The sequence below is a fragment of the Cucurbita pepo genome, chromosome LG04 (assembly GCF_002806865.2).
Source record: "Cucurbita pepo subsp. pepo cultivar mu-cu-16 chromosome LG04, ASM280686v2, whole genome shotgun sequence".
NCBI classification, from domain to species: Eukaryota; Viridiplantae; Streptophyta; class Magnoliopsida; order Cucurbitales; family Cucurbitaceae; genus Cucurbita; species Cucurbita pepo.
In genome coordinates, this window is record NC_036641.1 from 11,529,711 (window position 1) to 11,549,791 (window position 20,081).

General features: G+C 38.4%; 3 protein-coding genes across 11 annotated transcripts; 2 read left to right on the plus strand and 1 right to left on the minus strand.

Annotated features, from left to right (window-relative positions):
* Positions 1-962: 962 nt before the first annotated feature.
* On the plus strand, positions 963-2,327 carry LOC111793809 (dof zinc finger protein DOF5.4-like). The gene has a single exon (XM_023675858.1). The coding sequence runs from the start codon at positions 1,166-1,168 to the stop codon at positions 2,105-2,107; it is 942 nt and encodes a 313-aa protein (XP_023531626.1). The 5' UTR covers positions 963-1,165; the 3' UTR covers positions 2,108-2,327.
* A 1,096-nt stretch (positions 2,328-3,423) lies between these two features.
* Positions 3,424-8,259, minus strand: LOC111793924. 5 transcript variants are annotated; one of them, XR_002814998.1, is made up of 6 exons: positions 6,571-8,259; positions 6,108-6,487; positions 5,888-6,015; positions 4,796-4,932; positions 4,367-4,711; positions 3,424-4,287 (listed from the first exon to the last, which is right to left on the minus strand). XR_002814998.1 is itself a non-coding variant. In XM_023676001.1 (3 exons), exons 1-3 carry the CDS (start codon positions 7,126-7,128, stop codon positions 5,907-5,909), a joined length of 1,047 nt encoding a protein of 348 aa, XP_023531769.1. In that variant the 5' UTR covers positions 7,129-8,259; the 3' UTR covers positions 5,771-5,906. The 5 variants fall into 5 exon arrangements, 1 of the variants encoding a protein (XP_023531769.1); XR_002814997.1 differs by having other exon boundaries at positions 4,796-4,937; XR_002814995.1 differs by having other exon boundaries at positions 4,796-4,954.
* Positions 8,260-8,486: 227 nt separating this feature from the next.
* On the plus strand, positions 8,487-19,995 carry LOC111793522 (uncharacterized ATP-dependent helicase YprA). Of its 5 annotated transcripts, none has more exons than XM_023675443.1 (30): positions 8,488-8,746; positions 8,832-9,599; positions 9,882-9,987; positions 10,073-10,170; positions 10,993-11,148; positions 11,485-11,553; positions 11,746-11,868; positions 12,080-12,229; positions 12,314-12,445; positions 12,542-12,621; positions 12,894-12,988; positions 13,090-13,157; positions 14,182-14,271; positions 14,350-14,423; positions 14,509-14,616; positions 14,762-14,837; positions 14,917-15,074; positions 15,185-15,344; positions 15,438-15,617; positions 15,757-15,873; positions 16,049-16,204; positions 16,471-16,638; positions 16,777-16,889; positions 18,143-18,266; positions 18,444-18,539; positions 18,657-18,719; positions 18,806-18,837; positions 19,306-19,486; positions 19,626-19,668; positions 19,779-19,995. In XM_023675443.1, exons 1-28 carry the CDS (start codon positions 8,588-8,590, stop codon positions 19,310-19,312), a joined length of 3,726 nt encoding a protein of 1,241 aa, XP_023531211.1. In that variant the 5' UTR covers positions 8,488-8,587; the 3' UTR covers positions 19,313-19,486; positions 19,626-19,668; positions 19,779-19,995. The 5 variants fall into 5 exon arrangements, with proteins under 5 accessions (XP_023531214.1, XP_023531215.1, XP_023531211.1 ...); XM_023675444.1 differs by having other exon boundaries at positions 19,790-19,995; XM_023675445.1 differs by having other exon boundaries at positions 14,938-15,074.
* Positions 19,996-20,081: the final 86 nt, after the last annotated feature.

Below are 20,081 nucleotides of genomic sequence, written 5' to 3' on the forward strand. Positions count from 1 at the left end.
TCCTAATCTATGTACGTTCTTATTCACCTCACCGTACATCGTATTAGAACGATATTTAATAAAAATATTAAAAATGTAAAATGTTGGTCTAAGCCCACCACTAGCATTCTCTATGTCATGCTGACAGTGACCAATTCTGATACTATTTGTAACAGTCAAAGCCCACAAAATATTGTTCACTTTGTGCTTTCTCTTAAAGTTTAAAAACCCGTCTCTTAGGGAGAGATTTCTACACCCTTACATCGATAAATTTCAAAACTTTTTATGACCAATACGAGTGTTCGAAACTAGTTTGGTTGTCTTTGATCAGTCCAGATGACCGTGTTAGTTACCCTACCTTCGATTCTATGCTCGAACTCATCAATAAATAGACGTGGGAGAAACAGCACCGTCACTTATTTTACGAAGCAGAAAATCAAAATCCAATCGTGCATCGGAACATCAATCAATCGAATGTATAAAGTAACTATCAAAATAACACGAGACTTGAAGGGACATAGGAATCATCGCTAGGCGTTTGTTCGGGAATTTGTTTAAGAAATCTATAAAAGAAGCAGCCTAGTTTTATGCATACTAAAAAAATATTTAATGATGTTATGATGTATGGAATGTTGATTACTATTGATGCTGATAATACTGATAAGGTTCCGCTCGCACAATAATACTGTACAAACGGAATTATACAAGCATTTTATAATCACCCAATCAGTAGCTGAAACGTGGCAATGCCTGATCCATTTAAGCTCAAGCCTTGTAGATAAATTAGTATGGCCGACAAGTCGACAAGCAGATTGTGTGGTCGAAAAGGACCTACTGCTGTCGTCCGTCCACGTGTCGGCCATCCACGACATCAACTCTCCCCGACCGTACGGTCCTCCCTTATTCAACTTGGCCTCTGAGTTTTCCCGATTTTACCCCTGAAATGCCTCAAATTTACTAAAAAAACATTAGACATTTGAAGCTGCGCAGGGGATATTTGTCAGTGTTTAGAAGCTGAGATTCAGAGACTCAGCTCCGTTATATCACACACTTCCCCAAATTTCTTTATCATCATAAGCCCATCAAACACTCCCACCCAAAAGAAAAAAAAAAAAATAAAAAAAATAATTAATTTTCTTTTCTCCTCTGCCCATCTTCAAGAAATTGCTTTCGTTTGGCTCTGGAAATGCAGGGCATACACTCGATTGGTGGCGGAAGCCGCTTGTTTGGCGGCGGAGGAGGTGGCGGCGGGGACCGTAGCCTGAGGCCCCACCTCCACCACCACCACCAGAACCACCAAGCCTTGAAGTGCCCAAGGTGTGATTCTCTCAATACAAAGTTCTGTTATTACAATAACTATAATCTCTCTCAGCCTCGTCACTTCTGCAAGAGCTGCCGCCGTTACTGGACCAAAGGCGGCGTCCTACGCAACGTTCCTGTCGGTGGTGGCTGTCGGAAAACCAAACGAGCTTCCAAGTCCAAGCCGACATCTGACACAACCGGGCCACCACCTCCACTTCACGAACAGAAATCCACCTCTCATTCTAGCAGCGAGAGCTCTAGCCTCACCGCCGCAACAACAACCGCCGCCGCCGCAACCGAGGCTGTTTCCGCTCCATCTAAGAGTTCCGCGTCGACTCTATTAACCGTACAGGATTCGAAATTGTTCCCCAATCCTAGTACAAACACGAATTTCGAGATGGCGGCAGCCACAGTTTCGGACTGCGGAATTTTCTCGGAAATCGGAAGCTTCACGAGCTTGATCACGTCGTCGAACGAGACATTGCCGTTTGGATTCGGCAACATCGCTGACGCGACGCCTTTCGCGATGAATCATCAGTTTCAAAATCAATGGACGCCACAGAGAATGATGAATGTTAACGACGAACTAAAGATGCAGGAAATCACAGGCGGCGGCAGCGGCGGCGGGTACATGGATCAGACGGCTCACGTCGATCCATCAGGGCTGCAGAATAGCAGATCAAGTAACATTGGATTTGGACCGTTGGATTGGCAGTCAAACGGAGATCATCAGGTTCTTTTTGATCTTCCCAACGCCGTTGATCAAGCATACTGGAGTCAAAATCAATGGAGTGATCCAGACCCCCCCAATCTGTACCTTCCGTAAATCGCTGCAGACCACGGTCAAGACTTTCTTAGCCCACCATTTCCTATTTTTTCTAATTTCAAATTTTATTTTTTTTCCTAATTTTAGTATAAAATTAAAGAAATATCTCTCAGTGGAAAAAAAAAGAAGGAAAAAATGGGAAAAAATTATGCTTCCTTCTTTACTTTGTCTCTATGTAAATCAATGCCCCTATAGTTTATTAAAATATTTATTATCGTTATTTTTTAAAAAAAATTTGCTGTTAAATAAGGTTAATTAATTAATTTTGAAATTAAGAAGACGACGGGTGACGTACGAAGTCGGTTGAAGGGAGGGGGAAGTGGGGCCCAGAGTCAGCATGCGATATTATGAGTCCACGTAAGGTGGGGTAGGGGAGCCACGTGGGTTTAGGTGATAGGTGACAGGTGAGGAGGTCGGTTTGTCCTGTCTTTCAGGCCGAGGGTGGTAGGGGTAGGAATATGGTACTGATGATATATGGTGATTTGGTGAGGATTATGATGACGTGGAAGCGTTAGGGGTGACGTGGGGGCCACGTATCTTCTTCAAAGGACGAGAATATGGAGGTTTTGCTCCGACTGGGCCGACTCAGTCTTCTCCATCCATTATGACTTGAAACAGTTTTTTACAGTGTGACTTTGTGGTAATAAATGCACCTCCGTGGTAAATAAAGTGGAATTTTTTTTCTTTTATTAATTATTTATTTAGTCTAGTAATAAATACATCTCTCTTTCGTCTCTTCTATTAAATTTATAATAATATCTCCGATTCTTATATTGTCGGTTACATAATTAAAAGATAAAAAATAAAATGAAGTACGAAATTACAGAAATTGAACCCATTGAAAGAGGAAACTTATGCACGAGGGGTAAGTAATACTCTGAAACTTATGCATGAGGGGTTAGTAATACTCTGCCTAACTTACTGTGAGATCTTAAGTTGGTTCGATGGGAATGAAACATTTCCTTCAAGAGTGTAAAAATTTCTCTTTAACATGATAGGTATTAGATTAAAACAGACAATATTTACTAGCGGTGTGTTTGAGCAGTTATAAATGATATCAGAGCCAAATGGGTGGTGTGTCAATGAAGATACTAGGTCTCCAAATGGGGTGAATTGTGGGGTGGTGTGTCAGCGTGGACACTAGGCTCCCAAGGGGCGTGTCAGCGTGGACACTGGGCCTGGACACTAGGCTCCCAAGGGGCGTGTCAGCGTGGACACTGGGCCTCCAAGGGGTGGATTGTGAGATCTTACATCAGTTGAAGAGGGAAACGAAACATTTCTTATAAGGGTATAGAAACCACTCCCTAACATACTCGTTTTAAAAACACGAAGTTGATGTCGATATATAACAAGCCAAAACGGACAATATCTACTAGTAGTGAATATGTTACCGCTACACAGAATTTCCTCTCTTCTTCCTATTGTTATGGCTCCCTCAAATGCTCCATATTTTTCAACATTTAGCGAAAAACAAAAGACTCAAAATGCCTAGAAAAGAGAAAACAAAATGTAATTAAAATTGAAAGAGATGGGTCCTTGAGCTGTGAATTGAAGCATCACAGCTCACATGTAATCTTAGCATTTATTTGATAATGAAAAGGCTGATAAGCCTTGCCTTTCTTCTGCCCCAAAGGCCCATCTGTCACTTGCTCTTTGATTACCATTGCTAACCAAAACCCCCCCTTTGTCTCAGCTGACTCATTATCACATGCCTTTTGTGGTCCTAGCATCTCATTTTTGTTTCACTTTTCTCGTCCATATCGGCCAAGAAACCTCGAATTTCGACTCGAGAGAAGCTGATCGAGTCGAGTGTTGGAGTGAAATGTTAATGTTTGACTCCAATTCCCACTTCTATCTCTCTGTGGTTGCTTGTGTGGATGGATATTGGATTGCTCCAAGGTACTCACTCAGCTGCAATGGTCCTGTAATGGGAATTGGCATGTTTGATCAAGTGAGACGTGACTTGTGAAGGGTCAGTTTTCATTGTCGCCCCCATCCTGCTTCTAAAAGGCCTCAACATTCATAATTCAGATGGCAATTGATTGTGGCGTTGGCCGAGCAATGACGTGCCTTCGATTCGGGGTTGGCACATGGTGGTGGCTGATGGTGGTCCTTACTTTCCATCACCCGCCCCCCTGCCTGCTCGATGACTCTGTCAACTCCTGCAAATCTCGTGCTACCTGAGAGTTGTTTAGACTTAATCAAAACATGGTGGCATGGCATTGGAGTGGGACGTAATAGTTGAAAAGAAAGTGTTACCTAAACAGACAGATTTGGCATTTGCCTTCCCAAGATAATGGTTTTTTCTTCTCCTTTTTCATTTGGCCAACAGTGGTTTCCACTGCATATTATATGGTCCAATGGAGCATCATTAGATACTTTACCTTCAAGACTCTAATACCAAAAGTGGGCACCATTGAGTTGAATCCTTCCAAGTTGGGTCGGCATTGGACTGAGCTATCTATCAACTCAACCATTTGCCTCAACAGATCTCTAGAAACTTCCAGCAAACTGATTGTGGTCCTCTTTTATCATTGAGGAACATCTTATCTTGCAATTGCCACCATCTCATCTTCTTCACCTGATTTCAACTATCTTTTGAGCCTGTCAGAAGCCAAAGAGATGTCAAATTTCAGCAATGAGGGATTAAGAATGTGGTAGATAGTTTCATAAGCAACTGTTGTTTACTTGGAGTATCTGTCTAAGGATCAAGTGTAGGACCACGTTTCTTTGTGTTTATGCATAGGTTAAATCAGCATCAGATTCAGACCTATGAGTTCAATGTTTTCGATTTTCTCCTTGACAATCTCTTCATGTGTGGGCTCCTATACTACCCATATAAGAGGGCTAACAGATAGATTATTAATATGAAATGACAAACATTTAAGCTCAGAACATAGTACTTTAATGCTATATTAACTCACTAATAGAGAGGACATTACTTTTCTAGTACTACATTTAACCATACTTCCATTTATAATTCACCACATCAATAGCGTTCGAGAATAGTGTGACGTTATTTGAATAAAATTGTATATTACTTAGTAAGGTGTCAAAAGTTAAATTGAAGAAGTAGGTATGGGGTAATATTTGAATTTTTCTCGAATAGTCGAACCAAAATCTTAAACTATTTAAGGTATGAGAAATTTTATCTTCTTAGCTGGGCATATCCTCCCAATGGAGTGTTCCAATGAAATTCCACATCGGTTGGAGAGGGGAACGAAACATTCTTTATAAGGGCGTGGAAACCTCTCTCTAATAGATGCATTTTAAAACTTTGAGGGGAAACCCAAAAGAGAAACCCCAAAGAGATATCTGCTAGCGGTGGGCTTGAGCTGTTACAAATGGTATCAGAGCTAGACACCGGGCGGTGTGCCAACGAGGACGCTGGCCCGAGGAAGGTGGACTGTGAGATCCCACATCAGTTGGAGAGGGAAACGAAACATTCTTTATAAGGTATGGAAAACTCTCCCTAGCAGACGTGTTTTAAAACTTTGAGGGAAGCCTAGAAGGGAAAGTCTAAAAAGGACAATATCTGCTAGCAGTGAGCTTGGGTCACTCGGGTTATTACAGTTCCTTCCTAGAGATGTAAGACACTTCCAAATGTCTTATTTTCTCTAAAAGCTAATATTGAGGTAAAAGTGAGAGCAAATGTAAAGGATGTATCCAAAACATTATTTTTTTATGATTATAAACTTAAAAATTTTGGGCTCAATGCAATTTTACATATCTTATACAAAATGATAATGAATGTGAGTGAAAACAATGAAGAACACTGACAGGTTGGGCAATAAGATGCTCAGAAATTGCAGCAGGGAAGACATAGCCTCCACAGTTGCAGCCTTCGTGTTTGCCTCGGGTCAGCGGTCGCCATTCTTTCTGGGCTTCCGTTCCATTCTGTCTGTAAACTGTGAATTCAAGAAGGCGAAGATAATAAGCTATATGTTTCAGTTTCAACAAATGAGGGAGCAAGAGCTAATGAAAAGATAAGCAAAATTACATTGGAAAAGCAAAAGAATGAGAGCTGTTGGTGCTGTCATTCGACCCAAGTGAGTCACTGCCCACATAAGATGAAAATGAGGGCCTTCTCACTGTGTTGAAAGCAGGATCAACCTCAGAGGAACCATCATCTCTCTGATAAACAAAGCCATAAATGCTTCTGTACCGTCCTGTTTGGTTTTCTGGTGCATAGTCTTCGGCTGTGGATGTCCTGCCACCGCCCCCTACTCCGCTCGGTGATAAACCGGAATCGTGAAAGACGTTTCCATGTTCATTGTTGCTTCCAGCAACTCCTTTGCCTTTGAGCTTGTTTTCATCAAGTATCTTAGTCAATGATATTGCAATAGAGTTGGAAGAAGCTGCTACCCTTTTACCTGTTACCTACAAAGTTTGCAGACAATCAAATCAAGTCATTGAATTTTACAAAGATATGAACAAGTAAGCTAAGCTGAGTTTATTCTCACCTTTCTATCAAGATGCAATTTAGGCACAGATTTCTTATTGGAAAAGTCAGAAGGGATATCATCTTTTGCATCATAACAAAACTTTTGGTTCTCATTTACTTTGTTCAATAAATTTTTCTCAACGACCTGTGTTGAGTCAGTACTCAAAATCGACGACTCCAAGTCCTCAGATTCTTCAGTTGTTTTGATGTCGCTTTCTGCTACATCACTTTTGAGCATGCAGGGTACATAACCATTTTGTGTGTCACAGTTCTCCTCAAAGCACTCCTCACAAGAAGTTCCTGCTTTGTCAATGCAAATGTCTTTCACAAATTCATAGTTGGTTTCTTGAAGGAAAACAACAAGCTCGGGCAGCTCGTCGTTGATTGAACTCGTCGAGGAATACCGACTCATTCTATCTCCACTTGCTTCTGATTCACCAGGATCATCTTCACTCTCTTGTACAATACAGTTTCTTCTCTTAAATGACTCAACATCATCAACTTTCCCTTTGTTCTTCTCCATGCTTGGACTTTTACACATATTGTTCACTACCAAATCTGAAAATTCATTCCTCATTTATTCTTTAATGATGAACAGATCACCAAATTTCCTGGTTGGTAAGGTTGATCCTTCCAATTCTTATGAAGCTGACAATGAATTTGTGCAACACTAAATAAAACACACAATCAGACATCAATTATCTTCTAATTGATTCCATGACATGGAAAACAAACAAACATTCTATTTAATGTTGTTTTGGGAAAGTCAGCTCCTCTGATTGAATATCAGAAACAGTCTAGAATGTAACCAAAACCAACACTATCATTTTCACAAGAAAGATCCCAAGTCTAAGTTTCTTCCCTTCTTTCTTTTCTCAGCAGCCAAACAAAGACCTCTGAAATTACTATGAACATATATATACATATATATAAACAATCATAAGATTTGAGAAACCCTTCAAATCAAGCAATCTCATCCCAACAACTCCTGCACAAATAAAATGTACAAATGATCATCACCTGCTTTCAGACCAGATAAATCTTAGACAATACCTTGCCAATGTCAGAGCTGAAGCAAATGCAAACACTTGGAGAACATCAAGAAAGTAACGTCTAAAGGACAGTAAAAATTGAAATCTCCAATCTCCATCTCCATAAAGATTAGAGAGATCAAAGTAAAAGTTAAGCCTGCAGAATTACAGGGCCTTATAAAGCAGATGTAACTCAAACGCATAAATGGAGGCAGCTAGCACACATTGAATGCCCATAAAAGTTTTAACGGTCTACATTGACTAAATCTCTATTTGCTGCACAGCCCTATATAGAAACAGCTTCATTCAATTCAATGAATTATGGAAAGTTAATGATGATATTCGAATGCACTAGCTAACAGAAGATATGAATGTAAGCGTCCAGACTACGAAAATTTATTCAGTACAATTGTAATGAATCTCGTCGGAAAATACGGAATCCTTAATCTTATTCGACCGGAATAGCTGTAGAGATCATGAACCAGTGTAAAATGGTAGCCAATCACAGCATCCATTTCTCTGAAACGGGAATGTCCTGGCTGAGCGATACCCAAGAACCAGCCGGAAAACCGCCGTCCCTCCGACTACGTTGCCGTTGTACTCTCCCTCCACGATAGCTTGTCGCAGCTGAAATCCGCAACTTCCTGTTGAGACGGATAAAGATGAATTATTTCTTGTTACCCAGATGAATTATTTAACCTGATTAATACATACTTAAACTTATAAATTTAAATATTTGTAATTTAAAATACGAAATAAGAAAAGAAAAGAAAATACGGTGCGTTTCAGTAAGCCCAAATTCTGATTAGGCCCGACAGACTAGAGGCCCAATTATCTGGGCTTTTACACGACGAAGCCCAATAACAGTAAAATACACGGCCCATAAATCAAGTGCTTTGACGCCAACTTCACGTTGCCGGTGAGCGAAACGATCATCTTCCCCGCCAAATTCCTGGCCGTATAAAATGGACTCCGGAAAGAAGCTCTAGAAGGAGAGAGATTGCAATGGAGGAGAGTGAGAGTGAAATCCGAATCAAAACCCTAACCGGAGAATCACTGACCATCTCCATTTCCGGCAACAGAACAATTGAGGACCTTAAACTTCTACTCAGGAAGAATTTCCCCTCTGCCACCGTTTCCCCCAATTTTCACCTCTTTTCTAAGGCAATGAACGTCTCAATCTCTCTCTATCCCTCTCTATACGACTACTTTTGGTTTTGCTTGATGATACTTGACATTTTCGTTTCAGGGTACTAAGTTGAAACCGCAGAGTGAAATTAGTGCATGCCGCATTGACAAAGGCGAATTTCTAGTGCTCATTCCATTTACTAAAAAGGAATCTTCCAAGCCCCAACTTCGCGATCAATATGTACAAGGATCCAGTGTTTCGGGCGGAAGCTCAATTTCTCAATTCGCTGATTCTGCATGGTCCGATATGGTGCAGGATTTATCGTATTTACATGACTGTTCTGTTCAAGGGAGAGAGGGAAATGGCCTCGAGAGTGAGAGAGGGAATTTTGAAACTGGAGGTGTTGATGCTGAATTGGCAGCGACATGTAGTACCGGTTCTTCTAGTTTGAAAGCAAAAGGGAAAAAGGGTTTCGTTTGTAATGACTCGAATGGGATTTTAGATGACATTTTGAGGAACTTGTTATCGTCTCCTACTGTGGCATTTTTAAGCGAATACAATTGTGAAAACTTGATTAAGTTTTTGGAGTCTGTGGATTGTTTATCAGACCCACGTAATGAGAAGTGCTTGTTGGCAAAGCAAGCTAATTCCCGAAGTGGCAACAGAAAAGCGCCAAATAGAACACATTGTTCTTCATGCCTATGTCCAGTGTGGCTGAAGAAGATAATGAAGGCATTTGCTTTCTTAAATGTTCTATCAATGTTTGCTCAACTACGAGAAGAAATTATAACTGCAAGTCGGTTGGAACAAGCAATGGACCTGCTGCAGAAACATGGAATTACGCTTCGTATGGAGGATATGAAGCATCTCTCTCTTCTCTGTCCCAAGGTACTTGATTCGGTGTCCGTGAGCGTTTTCCAAGTTTAATGGGGGATCATTATATCATCATAACGAGAAATTGCAAAGAAATTCTTGGCTGTCAATTTACATGCTAAATAATGGAAAATAGCTCAAGCGACAAAAATACATTACGAGTGATGGATAATTGTCAAATTGTAATGACTAGGTTCTTTTTCGTTGTGTATGGATTTCTTAAGAACTCATGCTATTACATCATCAATCATTCACCCAGCTTACAGTTTTAACTAGTACATATTCTGCCCGTGCCAGGTAGTACATTTTGCAAGTGGCACTTTGGAAGATAGCTATGATGATAAGATTATCATTGTTATTTATTTGACCGCACAAAATAGTCGATGGACAGCTGATAATACGGGTAAGTTGAAATTCAGACCATGATTGAGATGTATTCGATTTCCAATTGGATTTTGCTTTATTTACCTAACGTTGTTGCTCTACAGCATATAAACTGTCCAAAGCACCAACAGATATCACTCCATTGAAGAGGCGGGAAAAATCATTTAAATTTCACCTTTGGGATGCTATTAAAGGCCATATGGTGTGTTTAACTGTTCCTTGTCTCGTTGGTTTTGTTATAAAATGTTTTCGCGACGAAGAAATGACTTAAGAGCATCCATGTTGCTATTCACACCGTTGAAGTTTTATGAGATGAGTAGTTTAATAGAGTTGAATGAATTTATCATACTTCAAGATTTCTTGTTACCCAGATGGTATTGTTGCCATCTCCTCCTTCGTGTCCCATATATGTGCACCAGATTTTCTCAATTTCAATATCCAGTCAGCACTTCTCCTATCCCTTCTGGAAGTAAATATAGGTTAGAATATTAGTATAATGCTGAAATGAGCTCGAGAGGAGGGTGTATGGTTGGTTATTTGGTCATGAATTTGCTAACTATAAACAACATCACTAATGATAACGGGACATGAATTTGGTTCCTCTGCGCAAACATTGGCCATTAATCACTCTACGAAGTCTAGTTGAAATCCATGCTTTTATTGGCCTTTGTGGATGACACGCGTGCTTTGAAACGAACGTGCCGAATATTAGGAATAAAGAATCCAAGTCATGTTAATAGTTCTTAAGAATTAAGAACGCTTTTCAAGTATTGTTTTATCATGTATCGGTGGAAATGAGTTTAATATCTGACCAGAAGTTCCCAAGTGATCCAACAGATATGATGATGACTTCAAAACAAAAAAGGACGATTAATATGATTTAAAATTTTTGCAATGCAGTCTCATATTTTATCTGTGCATTCATTTGGGTTTATTATCCAGCTAGTATCTGTGTATCAGTTTCACTATCCAGTGTCCGTTTTTCTACAAATTGAATTAATTAATTGGCTGGTGCGGAATGCAGCTTAGACATGGAAGCAGAAGTGAGATATGTGTGTCTTTTTCTTTGGAAGATTTAATTACGTCAAAAGCGTCTGCTGTGGATGGAAATGAAGCGAAGCGAGCAAAAAAAAGTGACATGGCTTCGTCGAGTTCCAAATCTGACCGAGTACAATGTCATGTATGAAATTGTCGTTGGTATATATTTAGTTATGGAGTTGTTTGGTTCTCTTTTTGCAAATTGTCAACGCAAAATCTGACAGGAAATCAAAAATATTTTGAGCTTTGATGTTGATTTTTCTTTGCAAGAGATGTGGTTTTCTAAACTTTGCTATCCCATGAAGTGTGCTTGTGTGTCTACTGCCCATTCACATTTGACTGTAAAAGTTTATATCAACCTTTTTACATACAGCATTCATGAATCCGAAAGTTCTACCTCTAATTTCATGTCTATAATAGTTTACTGCATGGTTTGTATGCTTAATTACAACAGCCATATGGTTTCTTGGCTTGACAGGACACTTCGAAACTCTTACCTGAGAATATGGTTGAACATCTTGAAAAGGGTATTGGATCTGAGGGCCAGGTATGTGGCTGAGGAAGTGAAACAGGGGCTCAAATTTTATTTAATTAATTGATAAATCAACATGTTTAGTCGTAGTCTGTCAATGGTTGACTAGGCCATCCAATGAAAAAGTGGAATTGGCATTGAAGTTGTCTTTTCCACATATTTTTAGTTGTTAATTGAGAAGTTTGATATGTATAATTCTCTAAACAGATAGTGCACGTCGAAGATATTGCGGCTAGAAAAGCTAATTATGTGGAAATTCCGGAGGAACTTTCTAATAATGTTATATCAGCACTTAAATGTATTGGAGTAGCAAAGTTGTATAGCCATCAGGTATGCACTCTGTTCAAGTCTTTTTGTGATCATGACAGTTCTATTTTATTTTGTTTTTTTAATCAAGGCTCACTGGAGTGAACTTTTGTGAACTCCGTGCCTCACTTGTGGGTTGATACGACTTATAGCTTGTATATATTCATTTTGAGTTGAATACATTTTCTTTCATAGAAAAAAACTGTTTTGATTTCTACCATATTGAACTTGATAGACAAGGTCGATAGAAGCCTCCCTGGCTGGAAATCATGTTGCAGTTGCTACAATGACATCAAGTGGAAAATCTCTGTGCTATAACTTGCCAGTTCTTGAATCAATGTCTCAAGATGTCTCATCATGTGCTCTTTACTTATTTCCAACTAAGGTATGTTCTCTGCTGCATTATTGCATAAGTTGTTTGATACAAATTTGCTTTGTATTGAAATACTAAATCTTTTTACACATTTAGGCCTTAGCTCAAGATCAACTCAGAAGTTTGCTTGTCATGATGAAAGGGTTTAATGCTGACCTTAACATTGGCGTTTATGATGGTGATACCTCACAGTCTGACCGGATTTTATTGCGTGATAATGCTAGGCTGGTAATTTATGAAGGCCGTTTCTTAAGCCTTCTCCTTCCTTCCCTAAACGTTAGTCTGAAAACCAAGTTCCTCCTAAAATGTTCTGTTCTTATACAGTTAATCACAAATCCTGATATGCTACATCTATCAATCCTGCCACAGCACAGACAATTTAGTCGGATATTATCAAATCTGCGGTAATGTGTCACACTTCACAATTTATCTTTCCGTTGTTCAATGTTCACTCTTTGTGGTACCATGTTCCATCCCTTGTATCATTCTCTCTCTAACTTTTGTCTTCTTTCTTTTTTAAATACTTTGGCCTTTATGTTCATCCTCCATTAATTTGATTGCCTTGTATTGGCCTTGCTGGTTGCGTGTGCACTAATTATGCTGATGTTTCGCACATTAAACTGTCAATATTGTGCACATTTACCTCAAGATTTTATCACTTGATTTTCTTACCCAGGTTTATAGTCATTGATGAGGCTCATACTTATAAGGGAGCATTTGGATGTCATACTGCACTAATAATGCGGAGACTTCGCAGGCTTTGCTCTCATGGTGTGGATTACCACCTAGTGTGTAAATGGAAATTGAGGGAGTTATTCATCTAAATTTCAACTTTAATTTTGTTGTAAAAAATATTCTGTTTTCTTGTGCAGTGTATGGAAGTGATCCTTCTTTTATATTCTGTACAGCAACTTCTGCAAATCCACGCCAACATTGCATGGTAATTGTAATGACTATTGCTAAAGCCATGTGCTCTTAGTATAGATGTCTACTGTTGTTTTTTAGTACAAACAATATCAAACAATTTAATTATGCATCCTGTTTTTCTCTTGAAACTCGTTTGAAAATGTATAGAAGCATCTTCGTTAGTGCAATATATGTTTTGTCTACTCTAACTTAATTGTTCTCTTTGCTATAATTTTAGTCTAGTGTCTTTTGTTGACATAATGAAGTGTCAAAAAAGTGGCAACATGATGGATGAGATTCAATCCAGGCATACGAAGGGTGTGTAATAGAGTGTGCTTTTACAAGAAGTTCTTTTGTTTCTGTTATAAGTCTTTCTAAAAAATGCTTAATATTAAATCTAGTTTTTTTTTTTTTTTTTGGGTGTAATTATAACCTTGGTCTCGTTCTTTTGACTGGACCCGTTTTTGTAGTTGGTTACTTTTGGATTGGAGGCCCTTTTTGTTGTTAATTTTGTACTCCAGCTTCTCTTGGGCTTTTTTTTTTTTTTTTTTGNCATTTATTGAATGAAAATTCGGTTTCTTATAAATAATAATAAAAAAAAAAAAAACTTAATAATAAAGCATCTTGTTGTTGGTTTTAGTTTTTCACAAGTATTTTGATCTACTTAAATGTGTTTTTTTTGTTTTTCGGTTGATTGATATTTTCTTCACAAAAATTTCTAGAACCAACTATTTACTGACACAAAAACTATTATAAGTGAGATGTGGGGTGTCGAGAGACTAGTGTGAGAAAATGTGTGAAGAGAGAGATTAATTAGGAGAAGTATGGATCTGGAGAAAATCTTGAGAGAGATTAGTAAGTAGAGTGTATAGAGAGTAATCAATGAAAGAAGTCTCTCTCCTTTATTATTCATCCTTTTAACTTTTAAATGATTGGCAATGGCTATATCCTTGCTTGTCGTTTTCCCAGTCATATTCTTTCAATGAAAAATCAACTTTGACTTCATTCTGTATGAATATGTAAATGAATTGAAATATGCCCCTTTTGTAATGCTTCAGGAACTTGGAAGTCTGTCAAGCTTAGAGCTGATTGAAAATGATGGAAGTCCTTCTGCCAGAAAACTATTCATCCTCTGGAATCCTATTATGGTACTCTCTGTAGGTCTGTCAACATAAATTACATGATAAAGTAATACTGATTTTTTCCTTGTTGCTTCTGTGGTACAGGCCTCAAAAAGTTCTCAGAGAGGTATTGATTCTCTGCAGAGTACAGAAAAGAATGCTAATTTCAGAAATCCAAGGCAACAACTTTCCATGTTTATTGACTTCAGTGGATGAGAACCAATCGCAGTATCATATCATTTAACACTTTGTTTGCCCTTTCAGCCCAATTGTGGACATTGCGAGGCTCTTTGCGGAGATGGTTCAGCATGGACTTCGCTGCATTGCTTTTTGTAAAACTCGTAAACTTTGTGAACTCGTTTTATGCTACACGTAGGTGATACTTTATAGTTGTAGTATATCATTCTGTCTTTTTGGTTTTAATATTTATTCTATTACTTATGCTAACTTCAATTTCACTCAGCCGTTCAGAGATAGTTCCAACTAAAACTTTCAATTATTCTTTTCATTGTTAAAGGCGCGAAATTCTTAAGGAGAGAGCACCCCATCTGGTTCAGTCTGTGTGTGCTTATCGTGCTGGATACACTGCTGAGGTATATGAGATGCCTTCTATTGTTGAAATACGACAATTCTCTTATGATATGCTTTTTGTAATTTAACTTGTCCAAAAAGTGCATATTTAAAATGGAGCAGGATAGGAGGAGAATAGAGAGTGACTTTTTTGGGGGAAACCTTTGTGGTGTTGCTGCGACAAATGCCCTTGAATTGGGTATTGATGTAGGCCACATTGATGCAACTCTGCATTTGGGCTTTCCTGGTAGTATTGCTAGGTAGGGTTCCTTAATCTTCTTTGTTATACTTGGTCTTTTGACTTTGTCCTTAATTTTGGTTTTTTGGTTTCTAATACTCTTATTCCTCCATTTGCTACATTCTTTTGAAGCTTGTGGCAACAAGCAGGCAGGGCAGGAAGGAGAGAAAAGACTTCTCTTTCTGTATATGTTGCATTTGAAGGGCCTCTTGATCAATATTTCATGAAACACCCTGAAAAACTTTTTGGGAGCCCAATTGAGTGCTGCCATATTGATGCTGAAAACCAACAGGTTCCAAATTTGATAGTGATGCTTGAAATTGGTGGCTCACTCCCCGCTTTAGTGAAGTTGTAGTTCTCATATTTCTTGATGCTGCTTTTTTAGGTTCTTGAACAGCATTTGTTGTGTGCTGCATATGAACACCCAGTTTGTATGGTTTATGATCAGAATTTGTTTGGTCCTGGCTTAAACACTGCCCTAGTGTCTCTAAAAAGTAGAGGAGATTTGATTCCTGCACCATCATGTGGTTCATCCAAAAGTATTTGGACTTATATTGGGAAAGAGGTATGTAAGTAATCAATTGATTCAGTCTCTGTTCGTTTGGTTGATGGACTAAAGTGTATTACTTATCAGAAATTGGATTTTGATACAAGCCTGTGGTTAACTGAACTATGATGTTCCTATTTTAATTAATATTTTCTAGAAAATTCCTTCACGCTCAGTTAGTATCCGAGCGATTGAAGCAGAGAGATACAAAGTTGTAGATCAGCACCGAAATGAAGTTCTCGAAGAGATTGAGGAAAGCACGGCTTTCTTTCAGGTGACTGCTGTTTAGAAAATAAGACCATTGATGTATTTAATAAGCAAAATCCTTTCTATTTTTTATTCAAAGAGATCAATAAAAGGTGAGGCAGGATCCTTTCATTTCTACTTTTTGGTTGCTCGATTGCCATTTTATGAAACTAACAATATAGGTTTCCGGCTATGTGGTTCAGGTTTATGAAGGTGCTGTTTATATGCATCAAGGACGAACTTATCTGATCAAAAGCTTGAATTTGTCAACTATGCTTGCTTTCTGTGAAGAAGCTGATCTAAAATATTACACAAAAACACGTGATTACACTGACATTCATGTTATTGGTGGTAGTTTGGTATGTTTGACTTATTGACTTGTCGCTTTTTAACCGCTATCTTTCTGAAGTTACATATTTGCTGTATATTGGATATCATATCTTCTAAAATTTGGATTTTGGAAAGTGTATTTCTCTGTTAGAAATGTAAGTGGTTTGTTTCAAAAGGGTTGTGGCTTTGGCATTTACGATGGAGAAACGTGACATGAATTTTAAATCCATAAAAAGTATTGTTACAGTGTTTTTCAGTAGTTCCCAATTTTAAATAGTTTCATGTTGTTAATTAGGCCTATCCAAGGAGAGCTCCAAATATTCCGCTCTTAAAAACAACTGCGCAAGCAAATGATTGCAGAGTTACCTCCACTTGGTTTGGTTTCTATCGAATATGGAAAGGAAGTAATCAAATTTTTGACACAGTGGACCTCTCCCTTCCAAAATATTCGTATAACTCTCAGGTGGAATTTAAAAACTCAGGGTACTTGTGACCTATTCTTTTAATCAATTGGCCTGCCATCAAGTCATGTTTTTGTTTACTTTTTTTCTTTTTTTCCATCACTCCTGCTGATTTTATTTTCCCTTGCTATGCTAAGCAGGCAGTTTGGATTCCAGTACCACTATCTATAAAAGAAGAGGTGAAGAGGAAAAACTATGACTTTCGTGCAGGCTTGCATGCTGCTTCGCATGCTCTTCTGAATGTAGTACCATTGTAAGTCTTGCGTTATAATGTGTTTAAAATTTTCCTTAAAGGTTATGCTCTTGGAACTTTGTGTTACTGAACGTGTAAATATAGCATGCTGTTGTAACAAGCACCTGTAAGAAAAGAAGGTTGGGGCCAGGGGATTAATGAGCACCTTCTCCACCATCTCCCTACATCCTTCAGGTGGGATCCAACTAATACTAACTAGCCAGATCTCTGCTCCATAGTTTCGTAGAGAAGAGAAACCTTTAGAGATCCAGGTCAAATGCTGCATGCATAACATGCGCCATTAAGAGGGGATTACGAAAGAAGATCTTTGGATAAAATGCATGGTGTTTATCCCCCCTAAAGTTAACAATCAAGTAAATAATTTAATTATCTTCGGGATTTTAGTCTTTGAGAGCAGGGTAAACAGAAGGATTGAGATTAGACATTGAATGAGGAACAAAGAAACTAAGTGAATCTGTATATTGTAGATTCCGTAGATTTTTTTTCCTCTAGGGGATTAGACTTTGAATGAACAAAAAGAAGGATTGGGATTAGAGTCATGGGTAATGTTGAACCGTTGGGTGCCAATGAAGATCAAAATTTTCTGCTATCAACTTAATTACAAAGCCTCAATGCATCTGAAATGATGCACAATAAAGGAGCCCTTATAGCCTCAATGCAGCTGAAATGATGCACAGCAAAGAACCCCTTATATGACCTTTCTGCTACATTGGTGCACCTTGGCTAGAAAAATCAGAATAGACTGAGGCATCTATTCTTGTAAACTTTTTCTCATGGGAAACCGAGCTATCTTTCAGAAAAATGAAAGAGATATATTTTTCCAACTTTTGGAATTCAGTATGAAGGAATTCCATGCATCATGGGTATTAATTGCTTGGTTCAGTACAACTTGGTCTGGCTGGTACATGGACACGGTTTGTGTGGTTTGAGTGGAGAAGCAAGAATTCATCTTTCCTATGGGCTTTATGCTTTGGGAGATGCAAGAATCACGAAGTTAACTACTGGGGAGAGGTCTTTGATTTGGCCAAATTCCAATTTTCCTCTTGGTGGTCACTTTCTTACTCTGTTCACAACTTCGCCTCTTCAATTGACACAAGTTGGAGCTAACAGGTCAAGGCATTACTTATAAACGTTGGAGGTTCTAATTACTGAAGAAAGAAAAAACACGAGAAAAATCTATAAATGTGCTGCTCTTTTGTTAATCCTATAAGTTCAGCATATTTTCAATCTTAGCTCATCACTGTTTCTTGCAGACGTATAATTTGCAACATGTCTGACTTGGCTCCTGAATGTGCAAATCCTCATGATTCTCGCTATTTTCCAGAAAGGATTCTGTTGTATGATCAACATCCTGGAGGAACTGGTATGTCACTTCAGGTGAGCAACGTGGAATTCTTGCTGCTGTATTTTTCCTGTATGTTAGGTGTGGGTCAATGCTTGAAGATCCAAGATCCTAGAATTTTTTACTGCTGTCAGTTTCTTTTTTGTGTGCAAAATCATTAGAAATGTGGTTGTTTTTTTTTATTATCAAGAACTTAACCGAACTTGTAACAGATTCAACCCGTTTTCATAGAGCTGTTGCATGCTGCTTTAGAACTTCTCACCTCTTGCTGCTGCTTCGGAGAGACCGGCTGCCCTAATTGTGTTCAAGTTTGCTTCAATTTCCCTCTCATAATAATAATAATACTAATAATAATAGAGAGAAAAATAAAAATAAATTGTAGGTCAAGGTTAAGACGTTAGAGTGATTTTTTTTCCTTTTCCCAGAGTCTGGCCTGTCACGAATACAACGAGGTTTTACACAAGGATGCAGCCAGTTTAATTATCAAGGTTCGAACTTGTAATCCATGGATCTTAATTTATTTCTGCTCGTGCTACTTTGTTTTGGAAATTGACTGAATTATTCATCCACTCAGGGTGTTCTGGATGCAGAGAAAACATATTACAGGTAAAATTTCTTGATTGCATGAATCTGAGGACGAATTAAGACTGTTATTTCGAGGGTCAGAAATCTCTCCCCACTAATTCACAAAGCCCAAAATATTCCTTACCACACTCATCTCCCCATATCTCAGTACGAACTGTCTACTGTGAAATCCCCTTCTTACACCTCCTAGTCTAAGTATGCACGCTCTGCACTACCCAACACAAATCGTGCATATGAAATGAAGTCTTATCAAAATATAATAAAATGGGAAGTCCTTCTAATTCTACATTTTTAACCCTGTTGTATTAGCAATCTCTGCTGGAATTTTCATCCAGTTTACTTATGAATGGTTGGGAAGTAAATTCAGAGAGTTATTTGTCTTTAGTTTGCATATGAAATGAAGCCTATCTAAATATAATAATTCAGTTGGCCTTTGAATTATTTCACCAAAGTCCAACCTAATAAATTTGCTGCCATTCTGATGAATAGCCCGTAGGCATAGAGAAGGTGGTGGCTGAAATAGTTGTAGTGTGCTGATGAGTGGCGACAGTGCACCTCTGAGCCACCTGAGCGTGTCAGCGCTGCGCCATTGACTTGAGAATTGTGATAGGTGTTGTTGAAGCTCCCACAGCCAACAACCTCCTCCGGAACGTTATTGATTGAGCTTGAGGTAAACAATAATCATTCTTGTCCTTTCTGAACATTTCGAAATTTGTTTTCTTTCTCTTCTTCTATTTCCTTTATTCGATATCAGTCAGTTTGACCCCATAGTGCCGAAGATTGATATCCATTCTTCTTTTTTTCATCAGATTATGAAGTACTTGCATGTGATTTCGATGAGACTTGCGAACTGTAAGGTTTCTGACTTTGATGTCTTAGAACTCTGTTCTTTTAAAAATTTGAAGTTCCTTTGGTGATATGCGTGTATTTTCTGATTCAAGTTCATGGGTACTTTTGCATAGGTGATTCACAGGTAGATCGGCTCTTTCGCACAAATCAGAGAACTATTGTATCACATCTACCAATTATATGTGCTGACGGCTCAAACAATTCATTACTTAGGCTTGACTGAACCTCGTTAGGATATATGTACATATATGTTTCTTAAAAGAATTATACATGAAATGATGGCTTCAATTGGGAGTAAAATTTTAGAGGAATTGCTCTTTTTGCTATTAACTCTTTCTTCTTCGCTAATGTTGTCCAATCGGTTGAAAACTTGAGAGGCATCGCTGTTTCCATAATGGGGGCTATGCTGACTACTG